We start from the raw sequence: 14,615 nt of genomic DNA, 5'->3' as shown, positions 1-14,615 counted from the left end.
GGGAGAAGTTTTGGAGTTTCCGGATTGCAAAGAAACTAAAAGAATTATTAGAACGGTAAAACGAAACTCCATTACGATTATGTGCTCATATTATCGTTTTGAATTAAAACTGACACTAATTCATGGCCTATCAATTCAACATCTACTTTAGATAATGAAAAACGAAATAGAAGGAGGTTACTCGCTAATACTAATAGACATTACTCTCATTCAACTAAACGTCGTTGCCATGGTTATCGCCGTAGCAACGTCGAGTGTTCAAAATATAATGGAGACCACACAAAGTTCAAGAGTTTAATTACCTCTTTATCTCACAGTTGACTATATCAGACCTGAACTATTATGCAGACGAAGGCGAACGAAAATCGTCAGCAAAAGGGAGAGGGCGAAACGTCTGAAACGATTCAAACGGGGAAAGAAATGATTTGTTATGGAGTTAATTTTATTGATGTATTTGATATTCTTTCATATTATTTCCATATCGATTTCTTAGCGAAACTTGAACAGAAAAAACATGATCTGTTCGCATGAAATCGTGTATTATTTGTTAAACATTTTACATCGTATTTAGGCGAGCGCCGTTCAACATCATACTACAGTTAAAAAAATAATTTAAAAAAAAAGTAAAAGAAAAAAGAATTGGCGATTGTTTGAAATTTACCCTTGGTATCTTAGACCTAAAGCTTCTGGTTAAATACGTGCCATTTTCCTATATTCCCTTGCAACATGCAGTCTAGTGTATGGATTACCCTGAATCATGAATACACTGAACATGCCCACGAGGCTTATGTCAGAGCATTACTGGGATGACATCCCGCACCCTCCCTCATTAATTGTCAGCAGAGAGTGTCGTCAAAATATCAAGTTGTAGGCTTTCTTTTTTTTATTCCTCTCATTTTTTGAGCACTTTACTGAACTTCTTCCTTTTTTAGGGGAAGGGAATCTTCACCCAAATCATGTTTCGGCAATCTTGTTATGACATCTGACCACTTTTAAAAGGTACATGTAAAGCAGCGCCCCTTGACGTAATTTCACATTCAACACGTTGTGATGTATCATTTAAGTACCAGTAATATAAAACGTTGACTATATTTTTAAGAACTACCATTGAATGAAAAAATCTTTAAAAACCAAGAAACACGAAGAAATACAAATGTAATATTTTTGGCATCAAGAGAGAATCATTGGTGAAGCTTTTTTCCACCACCCACGTGAATCCTTTCACAATGCTTAGTTAAGTAGAAATGACTTGTACTAAAATATGTATGAATCCTCGAGATCTGATACCTTATCTAATCCCATTGAATAGATCGCATGTTTGGGGAATTTACTTTCAACTCGGCTGTAGTTTCTAGGCCACGACGGTCGACTTTTCTTTTTTTCCTGCCATTACGCTCCCGGACGAACGAAAGAAATGGTGCATACAATGTCCGAGTTGTCTTACGTAATTCGTTTTGCTGTTTAGGGGAGTTTGGTGGTGTCTCGGGTGGCTCTTCAAGGGGGAAAAACACACGGAAGAAGAAAGAAAGATAAAATACGGTACCTAATTTGCGCTCAAATATTCGCTCTAATCTACGGTAAAGAAGGATTTAAGTAACATGTCGATTTTTAAAGATCAGTCGCTTTGCCCACTGGAATAGAATTCTTCACGATCTGGAAATTTTTCCAATGCAGACATGCGATATATTTCAACGTTGAGACAGGACTTATAAACTTGTTCCTCATAATATTTCTGCATGAATATTTTCATCAGTTTAGGCGACGGTGAGTTCTTGAAACTTAGTTTCTTATAATTGTTTAAAGATTGTCGGCAGACAATTCAAGTTTAAAATATTTCGCCAAAGGTGTAACCGAATATGTTGCGGTAATTTTAGCGACTATTAACAATTCAAATAACTATTATGCTGTTATACTGCAATAGCTTGTTAGACAAATGTAAAATTGAACAAAATCAGTTTTCTTTTAGACTTTCATAGTCTGAAATAGCTTGATGCTTTCTCTTCGCCATGCAACTTAACGATGGGCCTGTAATCATTTATTTAATTGAACTCTTTGTTATCGAAGGCTATGCCCAAATCCTAAAGAAAAGAAAAACATTTCAAATAAATTCGCTGTTAATATGTTAATTGTCAATGCCTTATTTGATTCCGATAAATGTTTATTGATGTGTCACACTTTCTCCACACTAAAACCTCGGTCGTGAGTTAAATAAGAACACAACAAGATGAAAACGAATCGGTTAGAGCAACAACAAAATCGACAAACAAGGTTGAAAGTGTACAAGTACAGGAGGCCATCTATCTAACGAGTTAAGAGTCAAGTGGGTGTCTGCTAATGGATCTAGGAATACTAAATGTGTTTCTCTGAAAAGACTGGTAACCCTAGACAGACGCCTTTCTTCGGCAAATAATCGTCACCAGGGGCCAGGGCCGTCAGATAATCAGTCTGTTTGAGTGGCATAGGAGAAGCTACCTTTGTAGAAACTAGGCCTCTCTCTTAACCCTGTCTATAACCTTCCGCTCCTTGAACAGGTTGATATCAGCTACGCTACGTTATACCCCTTTTATTACATCGAAAATCCTGAATCTGCCACTGAAGGGATGGCATCACATTTTCAAGAAGCATGACAATTCTAATTTGATCCCTCCCCTCGCTCCGGCCCCTGGGAGAAACTCATTTTCGAATTTTGTACCCCCTTTCTCTCTCACTTTCTCTCTCACTTTCTCTCTCTCTCTCTATCTCTCTCTCTCGCTCTCTCTCTCTCTCTCTTTACATATATAAATATGTGTACATATTCAGCAATGGGAATACCTACATGAAAGTCGATTTTGGATCAGGCGACACCAAGTCGACCGACCCTGAATCGCCTTCTGTACTTAAAACAAAGAACAATGCAAAATAGCTCGTAATTTTGTAGGTTGTTTTCTTCCAATGCTGCATGCTTATGATGTATCCCCCTCTCTTTTTCGTATCATGTCGAAAGGAATTTTGATTGAGTGAATGTGTCCAGATGGAGAATACATATTAATACAATTTTTTGTCATTCTGTACAAACATGGACTGAAATAAATGTAGGGTTAAGTCATGTACAAATTATTGCCTAGATAATGCAGGTCACCCCGCCATACCGACTCCACATCCATTTCACACGACCGATTCTTTGCCATTCGAGTCAATGCAATGGCTTGATCGGTATGTTGTCAGTCTGATGTCGGCCTCGTTGATGTGACTGGGGTATCACTGAGTGGTAAGAAATAAGGGTTATAATAGTTGAATGACAGGTGAACTTGTTGAATAGGTCTGCTGCCATTAAAAGCGTTATGTCACTTACTGAATACAACATTTGCATTGGGGTTGTGGTCGAGTGGATACGTCACCGGACTGTCGCTCACAAGGTCCGCGGTTCGAGTCCTGCCGCGGCACTAATGTCCTTTGGCAAGACATTGATCTACATTTACCACACTCAACCCAGGTGAGGTAAATGGGTACATGGTAGGAATTTTCCTTGAAATGCCTGTGCGCTTATAAGGCTGCCGGAGCTAAAGCTAGGGTAATAATTTCCAAAGCCCTTTGGAAGCGTATAAAGATGTTATTTCATAACGTTTCATGCGCTATACAAGAACTATTATTATTATTATTGGTGCTTCTAATTTGTCACCAGTGATTATTTTTTTTCCCTGCAAAAATTAAGTGAGATGCTACTGGTGTTCGTACTACTACAACCACTACTTCTACTACTATGAAACTAAAAATAAGAGGAATAAAAGAGAAAGAAGAAGAAGAAAAAGAAGAAGAAGAAGAAGAAGAAGAAGAAGAAGAAGAAGAAGAAGAAGAAGAAGAAAGGAGGAAAATGAAGGCGTAGGAGAAGAAGAAAAAAAAACCAGATGAAGCATTATATCACATCGTTTCCGAAATATCAATAATCTGTCATACAATAACATACTCATAAAATATAAATAGCAACAAGAAGGTGATTGAAATATATGTTCAGGAACGAGGTCTTCAATCATGTCAATACTGTCTGTTATAGGTCTTCGCGATTGGACATGCCACACTCATGCAAAGGTCAACAATGGAAAACAGGATGATGCTCGTGGCATATTAATGAACTGTAAATTCGCTTTTATTAGCATGTGTTCTCTTGAAAATATGACGAACAATATTTTAGTCTTCGGACAATTAATACGTATTTAAAAAAATTATAAATCTCATATGTAATTAAATTTTTGTTTTTCCTTTTTTCCTCAAAATTAATTTTGACAATTTTCAATTTTGCGCGCACAACGGTGCGTGTTCAATATCATGTTATGCTTCGCAATAAGTTGAAGTATCATCTTGTGAAATACGAAATTGTAATGCCATTTGGTTATAGAAATATTAGAAATTCACAAAATGGCGCTTAGATGACTTCACATTATGCAAATGTCCTTGAAAGTTTCGTGTGTCTAGTCCTTAATATGGCCTACCATTGTGTCAACTTTGATGGAAAATGTATAAGCCATTCTTGGAATATCTGTTCCAAACAAAAAAGTACAGAGAGAAAGAAAATAATACATTCTGATAAGTAATAATGATACAGCATTTGTTATACGCCATCGATGTAGTAAACTATTCTTAGACGCAGAGGGATAGAATTAGAATAAGTTACATAGAGAAATGAGAAGGCATCTTATGTACATAGTTGCGATTGATATCAACTCTTAGACGGGGCCCATGGACTATCAGGTTGTCCTCTGCAAGTCTGCAACACTTATGTTGTATTCACCGAGAGCTGAGTGAAGTATTCTGACTATCGAAAAAATTGAAAAACCTTGTGTAGGACTCAAACAGGTAGTTTCTCCTCCGAATTGGAACAGCTTCCGAATTGGAATTGAATATCTAGTTGAATTTATAGCAATTTCCCCCAATAGACCTAAAGGTAGAGATTTGGGGGTGATTAATATTCTTAGAAATAGTTTTGAAGCCTACGCCCCATGAAAATGCTATTGGCTTGTGCCTGGTCACTTGATTTCCAACGTGCACCTGATTGGTTAAAACTTTCACTTCCTCCCAGGCGGAAGGACCTTGTAACAAAAATATGTTTCTTTTTGGAAATGTCTGACCGGCGGATGTTGACTATTCTCCCCATTCATCCTTTACCTTCATTTTTATTTTTTTATTTTATTTTTTTGTTGGGCGGGGGGCATAAGGCTTCCTTTTCAGGGGGTGATTCCAAGAACTCTAACTAACGACTGCAGTGACATTTGGCCGTCGAGGGGACAAAATAATCCCGAAATTCTCTCACAAGCAAAAACAATGAAATTAGTAAATATTAACATGAATAAATTAATCAATAATTAATTAAATAATTGAATGGAGTGGAATATATGAGGTATCTTGTTCGTAACCCTGCCCACTTGGTGGAGGCCCCGAAAGCATTTTATCCAGCCTCAATATTGTCAAATGTTAGGGTAAGGGTAGCCATTTTTTCACATCGAAATTGTTACTTGTATATGATTTGTTTCAATATAATACTAATTAAGAGTGATTCCTCCTGTTAATTATCTTGGATCCGCCTCTAGTGTTCCAAACTGGCCTTTTCCCCATATGTGGAGACTTTGTATATAACTGCAAGGGATGTAGGAATCATCCGGTAGAATACTTTGATTGATTTATAACAACAGAAAAACAGGAAGGATAGCTTATAATCGCAGCTTAGACTGTTGCTATTTTATATACAAATTTTCAATCAAATAGAATCACCCACCATCTAAGCTGACCTTTGTCGAAATATCTAAATCTATTTCAATATGATTAAAACGTGCAGATTGAAGGCCCACTTTGTCGAGTTCTAATTACGAGCCTGTTGAAGGGTTAACATTCAAGTCTAAACATGGACAAATTTGAAATGAAAAACAAAATATAATTATAAATGTGTGTATGAATGTGCACAATACGCTCGATCGAAAAAGGAAGTTCCTCTGACGTTGTTGAAAATAAATCGAGAAACAATTTATTAAATATGATAACGTTTAAATTAATGTACGCAGTGGTTACCCACTATACACACAGGTCATTATCGTTGTGCAATTATGGATTAGTATGTTTTAATGTGCAAGACAGGCGATTTCTTTCCCTTTATGGTAGGAGGCAATGTTCAAGGGGACATAGCGACCATAGACGTAAATAGGCAATATCAAGGTTTACACTCCCCAGACGCATTTTAAAAAAATTACAGTTCTTAATAGGAAGGAGCGCAGCGACCCGAGCAAGAATGTTTGTATTCTGTAGTTTGAACACATACTGAAGGGAGTCAGGCTAACCCGGACCCAGGGACAACTCGGCTCCGCTGTGAAAACGGTCAGTTTTTGCAGCCTTTAATTTTAACCCTAACCTTAACCCTAATGCTTAACCCAACCCTAACCCTAACCATAAACCCTAACACTAACCCTAAAACCTAACACTAACCCTATACCCTAACCCTCAATCATGCCAGGACAACTCGACCCCGTACCCGCAACGGGGCTGAGTTGTCCCTGAGTCCGAGAAAGCCCGACTCCATACTGAAGCATCCTACAGCAGTACGTACCCCATCCACCCTTTTCTTAATTACACACCATAATTTGTATATACCACAGTCTGGCTGGAGTACAGCCAAACTATCGTACGTACAGAATAAGTATGTATAGAAAAAAGGGAGCTTCTGCCCGCTTTTTACGGGATAAGGATGAAACTGCGTACCCTGAACATTAGATGTGAATATTATCAATATGGTTAAAATGCGACTCTACCCTTGAAACCATAGAAGGCAGAGGAGTGTTCGGCAAGAAAGACAATATCTTCGCAGCTACAGAATAAATTCTCATTTTCTCCATGATTAATGTCCTTATTTGGAAGTTGGACGGAGAAATGGATATCATACAATACACACCTAGTACAATGCGGGGGCACACTGGTTTACAACTAAGATAAGAAGTCCTAACTTTTTATTCTTCTACTTAGAATCTCCACATGAGAAGATGGAGGAGAATCAAGGTGAAGTGAGTATTTTTATAATCATCATCAAACATGCCGGAAAAGTAGGAAATTAATGAGCTCGATACAATTTTGTAATCGGTTTGCGGAATATAAAGAGAGCATGGATCTGGTCAATGTTTTAAAGGGCTTTCTGCTTTCATGCGACACTAACACTCTCATATTAAGACGCTGATCATTGAAGAGTTCAAGCATCTTCTTACGTTTACTCCTAGGCTCTTGTTGCTCGGCTGGAAGGCTGAACGGAACGGCTAATAATACGTGAAGCATTAGGTAAACATAAGTGGGAGAGAAGTAGCGTTATTTATTTATTTCCAGTTTATTTATTTGATAATTTTGAATGAAGCACTCGGGAAAAGGGACGGTCTGCAATTATCTAATTTCTGAAATGTCATGGCATTTGAATTTTCATCTTATAAAAACTATGTGAATGTATGCCGAGCTATGGCAAACTTTAAGCTGTGATTTTGTTCTCATTGTATCATTTGTTCTTGTTCTCTTGTCTTCAGATATCGAATACAGTCTGCATTGTGATAGTGTCCGCACGAGAATTCTAAATCACTCTACACAAAGATCGGCATACTGCATCGACAATTATCACGAGAAACTTGGGCAAGAGTGCCCAACGAAGCAACATGGATCCGAAGACTAACGAAACACCCCTTCTAACTAAGATTCTTCGTCGCTTTAAAGGACAGAGCGATAAGAACAAACGATGTGCGAAATATTCACCAGCAGACAGGCAGAATGACATCAAACATGTTACTGGAGACGGCCATGCTAGTAGCCCTTGCGGATGTCACTGTGTTGCCTTCTGTCGAAAGAGTCTGGATGAAAATCATTCCTCAGACTCTCTTGTCCATTCTAAGTTCTCCGTCTCGAAGAGATGTATTGATCCTCAGTTCACTTTCCCCGAGACGTTTTGCCCGAACTCTATCGTGATGCACGAAGGCTATTCAAGTTTGTGCGAGTTGCTCGATCAGTTTCATAGGTCCTCCCCCTCCACGGCTACCCTGACGAAACCGTGTAAGCGTGATTCCCAAATTCAAACGGACCCACTACCAAATCTGCCTCCTCTTGGCTCTCACGAACAAATTCTGCTCATTAATACGAACACCAGCCCCGCTCAAAGTCCTAAACTTTACAGTTCTCAAATAGCTGAAAAGCAGTGTCCAATCCCGACCGAGACAACTCAACGAGAGTCGTTTGACCAAACCACCTCCTCCGGATATTCCACGTGTTCATTTGTTCGAAAGACAAGTGCTTCTCGTACTCATAGTTATCCATCTCTGCCGCAAGATGCACCCTTGAGTCCGGGCATGGGGAACTTCCGATTTGACTACAGACTCAGAACGTCAAGTTGTATGCTGGTGTCGCCCACTAGGAGTGATTCAAGCCAACCAAGCGAATTTCAGCATAACATTATGAGTACAGATCGTGAGCATTGGGATCAGGAGTCATCTTCCGTTTCGACGGGCTTTGGTAGTAGACCATCACGAACCCAAAGCCAATCGACACCCACCCATGAGAACCACCATGACGATTTTGTTGCTCCCGATCACAGGCGTCGATCTCTGTCCGATTCGTATGCGTGTGAAGCTTTGCGGGGGGCAAAGCGGGGCGAGAAAATGCTTAAGATGAGGAGGAATGGATCTGATGGGAAAAATGGAAGTTTTTCACCGGGACTCATTTCACCGTACCGCGAAGATAAACTGAAAAGTACGCTCGCATTCGAGGATAAGTTGTCGAAGAAAACAGCCTTCTCCACTTTCCTGGATAAGATGCCTAAACTGAGTCTCCTCAAACGGTTCAAAGAAAAGTCCTTGCAGTACGAGAGCGTTCCAGACCTGAGTAAATTTGGAACCCCAAAGACAACACGAAGACTAAAAAGCATTTGTAGAAATGTCCGATCACATGAGCAGCTTGACCAAGAAGGGATGAGACATTATCGGGCTTGTTTAGTAAGTTCTTCAAAGACACAGGGAAGTAGTCCTCAACATTCTGATTGTGGCTACATCGATCCTGATACGGTGTCCCGAAATTTCAGCAAGAAAAACGCTCTTAATCTGACGAAATCGGTGAGAAAAACCATGTCTATCAATTCAATTGACACTAATGTACGGAACGTCACCTGTGGTTCAGTGGATACGACTCCGTACCACCGAAGCGCTTTACATCCCCCCGCCCCTCGATCTAGCAATCTGGCAGATGTGGTAGGACACCAGGACAGCGATGAATTCTATATGACCTTTGACCCCAATTTGAACCCACCATGTCTCCAAACAGCAGAATCATACGAAACGCCGCTGATGATCAGGAGACCGCTTCGTCAGAGTAATGGCATCGCATCGGACAACAAGCGCTTGGACCAGAACGGCCAGAGGTCACGGTACGAGAGACTCGGGAACGCCGAAGAAGACGATATTGACCACACAACCACTTCAAATAGCTGTTGGTCCATCGTAAGTATTCACTATGAATTATATTTTGATCACAGGTCCCGAGCATATTAGGCAAATGTTTTAAAAAAGTACACATACAGTTTCATGTTAATTTGCCGATTTAGAAGTAACGAATGCAAATCAACCGAAGTTTGAATGGAATGATTAAGGACTAGTTATCAATCATGTTAATCTACAAAAAGTATTCATAATTCACAATTAGATTCCACAAGTGACCTAAATGGATATGTTCACCCATGGAATTCTCATCAGCATCAAAGCTTTTCTTTCTGAGGTCCATGTAATTATTATTTACCCAGCAATTTTCTAGGTAGCCATTTACACAAGGGTAAAGAGTGACATGTGCGGAATAATGCTTTGCCTAAGGACGTTAGTGGAGATGGGATGCAAACCCTCGACCCTCGGAATTCTAGCCAAGTGAAGAAACCAGTACACCACGACACTTTGTTAGTAATTCGTCCTATAGTTATTGAGAATTACAACCATTGTAATAACCTGTTTGTCATTTTTCTTCTCTCTTTCCTTTTTTCTTCAGATGCCGCCCAAGCACCTGTGGAGGCAACGCTCTGCGATCAACCACGACAATCGCAAGTACATGCCACTGCCTCCATTACCGACAGAAGACAAGAAGCAAGATATCTACCAGGAAATACCGTGTGATACCGTCTTTACTCCCACCTGGGCGTCATCTCCGCCATGTACACCCATGTCTTCACGTCATCCTTCCACGCTCGAATACACCTCCTCTCAAAGAGACTTCTACCCGTATCCATCTAATGAGGACATGCACCATGCTGTCCACCCCCAGTCGAAGTCTAGGTTTGGTATATTTACACACTCTCCCTCCAGTTCACCCGGTAACCTGACATCGCCACCCCGATCACCAGGGCATGGAAATGTATTCTTCTCTGAGGAGTTCATGGCTAAGAAGCTCCCAGTGGTCTCGGAGAATGGCATGCGGAGACGACCGGACTACATCTCCGTGCACCCCACGGACTTGTCTGAAGATGGGGTGGATACCAGGGAGACGGGTGCACGATCTCCTCCGCTGCACGTGGCGCATCGTAACCTAAAACGTACGCTTCGCGTACCAAACATGCCTGTAAGACAGACTCAATACCAAGGGTACCACCCCAGCTCCTCTGTGGAAGACAATAAGTGTGATGTGAGGGGAAATGTTTCTAGAGGGAAAATCAGGATTCCACCCATCTTCCTTCAACAATAGGCTTCACTAGACGAGTTCATTTGGACCTAAATTGCCCTCTAGCCCCAAAATCTTTTCCCTTATCCATTATGTACAATCATCAGGATAGACAGTGTCAAGTTTTATGTATCAAGTGAGGATCTCTATTAAAAACGGCGATTACAATTTTTACAGATATTCCGGGACGATTTGAACCAATAGATCACTGGATGGACGCGAAAAATGCGGATATTTTCCTGGGTCACTTCCTGCAACTAACAAAAACACTCTCATTATTATTCAAAGGTGTTGAAACCAATTATGAAGGAGGCATGTTTTTACAAAAAAATCACATGTTTACTGGCAGATTTGCCAGTAAAATTGCCAATGGTAGGGAGCACGTTTCTTTATATTATTTTACATATTATCATGCCAAAGAAAAGCGGTTGCAATTGCCCCCTCTCGAAAGTGCATAACTTAAGTGGTCATCTCATAGTCTACAATGTGAATGAGCTACTAAAATGACAACATTGCTCTATATAATAGGTATAATACCTTTATTATCATGACATTTTTTTCGCGAACGGTTTAAAACAAATACTTATACTTTGTTTTTTAATTTTTTATTTATACATTTGACACTTGTCTTCGAATTAAAACAAAAATGATTCGGATTTATGATTCTAGTCTTCTTGCTTCTCGCTCGACAGTGAAGTTTGTGAATACAATGTTAGATAACCACAGAATTTTAATTTAACGACACAAATCTTCTCCAAGAGAACGGGAGTAATTTCTGATTCACCATATATTGTGATGCATTCCCTGTGTTTTTTCTTTTTGAATTTGCACGAATTACATTATCAGTAAATGCCAAATAAATATTTATAATTATTTTGTTAATCAATTGATGTATGCATGTTTCATTGGATTTAACAAGTAATTGACTGATATGTTAATCACAACGGAAGAAGGTGGCAGTGGTTTCAAAAATGATGCATCATCTTAATTTTCTATTATTTTATCTTTTTCTTCCTTTCTTTCTTTCTTCCTTTCTTTCTTTCTTCCTTTTTTTTTCTAAAACTAATTTACATTTTCTTTTGTTTTGGTCGTGGAAATTGTATTAATTAATTTATTTTATTTATCCCGCTTCGTCTCTTTCTTGTCTACGGTATATGACATGACCATCCAAGGTGTTTTGATTTTTTGAAAAACGTTCAATGCACGTTGATGAGCCTATGATATTAATATAATTTTGGATGGCTTTCAGTGTGATACAAGACTATATTGCTCGAGCTATGACAATAATGGACGATTTGAAGACAAGTTCAATATAGTCTTGTATCACACGAAAACAAAGCCATACGATATTATTATATTATCTACATCAGGCTGACTAGCGGTAAATATGGCTTCGTTTTTGTGTGATATCGATATCGATAGTTGAAGTTCCCGGATCAGTCATCCGGGTAGGCCTACTGCGCTAAAGATATTAAATACACTCATTTATTGTACCACTTGGAAGCCTTATACAGTTCACAATATTAAACTTTGTAACTTATTGTACAGAGACAGAAGGCCATGAAAGCCTTTCTCTATATGTAAGAAATATCAATATCATTTGCACTTATGTTTTTTTCTACGTATTCCAAATAAACGTTAAAGTATACCAAAACAAAAAATTGTTTAATGACTGGATCTTTTGTCACTTTTATCATTAGATAATTTTGATAGTGATAATGATATTATTCGTATAGCAATATTTAGAGGTAATGTTGATATTTTGGCCCCGCCTTATAAAGAGTTGCGATTGATTTGAAGGACACAGTTGCGTTTAATTTTAAGTAATGGCTGATTTGAATCAATCACAACTCTTCGAAATACATAGCCCTGATAGGGGGGGGGGGGATTTTGTTAAGGTATTGATGTTTTGTTTGTTTCATATCATATAATCCTTTTTTAGTGTCCATATAGATTCGCCTTTTTTACATGCAAAAAGAAAGCATTGGCAATAATCACAGCAAAAAGACATAGAAATACATAATGATGGTTAACATAATACATGAACAATTGTAGTGGAAACAGAGGATGAACAAGTAAATTCAGTAATTCTGGTATCATCAGCATTGTTGTTTTTATCTTAAGCATGTTTCGTATTTGATTAATCTTAAATAGAAAAAGTAGAAATATCGGCCTTACTTTCATACCGATAGATCTAAACATACTAAAATTAACGAATCCGTGGGTAGCCTCTGGCTGGCCGACATTGTGCAAGGTCGCGTGACCAGAGTTGTGGGATGTTTTATATATAGGCCTATATATATATATATATAAACATGTGGGATGTCATACATATACACGTATGACTGTATTTGAAGACAAATAAGATCCTGAAAAGAAAACCTAGAATGCAAAAGTGTTGTTTTACATTAAATTTCGGAGAAAAAACAACTGTTGTGTACGAAAAACGTTAAAATTACCCAAGACTTTCATAAAATTTGCGGTTACAAAAGATTAATTGATATCGCGATAGATACGATTACGATTTTCGGACAACCGACACTCGAAAAATTAAATTACAAGCAGGTTGCCATCTGTACTGGTGGAGAAGGACAAATATCAACAGAGTGAATCCTGAAATATTAATTTACTACTGCTTGTCATAGAAGTGTTAAAGAGCAGCAATTGCGAACGATTGCCGCTAAAATTCAGCAACTGGTGCTTAGATTGTTTTTTCCTAAAAAATTACCATTAGACATAAAGTTAGAACTATGGTCGACAAAAATAAAATTGTCTTGAAAACAGTCAGAATACATTAGAACTATAGGATGAATAAGACATAAGGCGATTATTTTAACAAGTTAATCAGGATGATAAGGATCAGAGTGATATCACTACTACTACTAGGCCTATACTACTTGTACTACTACTACACTACTGCCATTGACGATTATGCTGATGATAATAATCATATAATAATAATGATAGTAACCTAAATAATAGTAATAACATTAATAATCATCGTCATATTCATAATGATTAAAATAATACGGGCTGCTGAATTTTGTAATTTTTGTAACCGTGAAAGTTGAGATTGTGGCAGCTGAAACAAAAGTGCATTACCAAAGTCAAGTCGAGACGATATGAGGGCATGAACTATTTTTCTGTGGCCGAGTGGGTTAAATACATGCGGATGATGCCTAAATTACGTAGTTGATACCTGACAGATTTACAAACAGCCGGGATCTAATAACGGACATGGACATTGTAGAATCAAATTAGAGTCCAAGATTTCAACATGATTTAGACAGAGTAATAACAACAACATCATCAACCTTAATAGAGGGATGGCTGACCTTGTTTTTCTTGATTTAATTTCAAGGAATTACAGCTTATCCATTTCTTGATATCATGAACACAAGCCTCAAGTTTTGTAATGGTATCAATGACATAACAATGGTAATTAAAAGAGTGGTATTATAAAATATGTTTCATACCCCTTAAGTCAATCGAGAAAAGTGTAGGGCCTCCAACAGATCCTTGCGGAACACCACTAACGCAGCAGGATTAGACTTTGAATTATTAACACAAACAATTTGAGACCTTTCAAATTAATAAATATGACTTGAACCATTTAAGAGCTTTGTTGCTTGTTCCTACCTATGAGAAAAAGAAATTCACAGTTTTAATTATAATTTATTTATGTTTCCAATAAAACATTATAAATCAATTATAAACATTTACAACAAATGTAGAAATACATATTGGAAACAGAGGGGTCCACTAAAAAGCAATGCTTGTACGAATGTGAAAACCTCAAATGATACTTAGGAATAATTAGGAAATTGAATTAACAAGTACGTAATAACAAAATGAACTAGAAACTAGAAAGAAGAAGAAAAAACAAGGGGCACCAACAGAGACGAAAACGAGACAAGACAGTACTTCACATGAACAAG

At 38.2% G+C, this 14,615-nt stretch overlaps 1 protein-coding gene across 1 annotated transcript; it reads left to right on the top strand.

Moving 5' to 3' along the window:
- Nucleotides 1-7,530: 7,530 nt before the first annotated feature.
- LOC105439552 lies at nt 7,531-11,237 on the top strand. The gene is made up of 2 exons (XM_011668687.2): nt 7,531-9,476; nt 10,012-11,237. Exons 1-2 carry the CDS (start codon nt 7,650-7,652, stop codon nt 10,699-10,701), a joined length of 2,517 nt encoding a protein of 838 aa, XP_011666989.2. The 5' UTR covers nt 7,531-7,649; the 3' UTR covers nt 10,702-11,237.
- The last annotated feature ends 3,378 nt before the right edge of the window (nt 11,238-14,615 follow it).

Source organism: Strongylocentrotus purpuratus, unplaced genomic scaffold, assembly GCF_000002235.5.
Source record: "Strongylocentrotus purpuratus isolate Spur 01 unplaced genomic scaffold, Spur_5.0 spur5_scaffold_4, whole genome shotgun sequence".
NCBI classification, from domain to species: Eukaryota; Metazoa; Echinodermata; class Echinoidea; order Camarodonta; family Strongylocentrotidae; genus Strongylocentrotus; species Strongylocentrotus purpuratus.
Note: the sequence above shows the minus strand (reverse complement) of the source record. Positions and strands in the feature narration are given on the sequence as shown.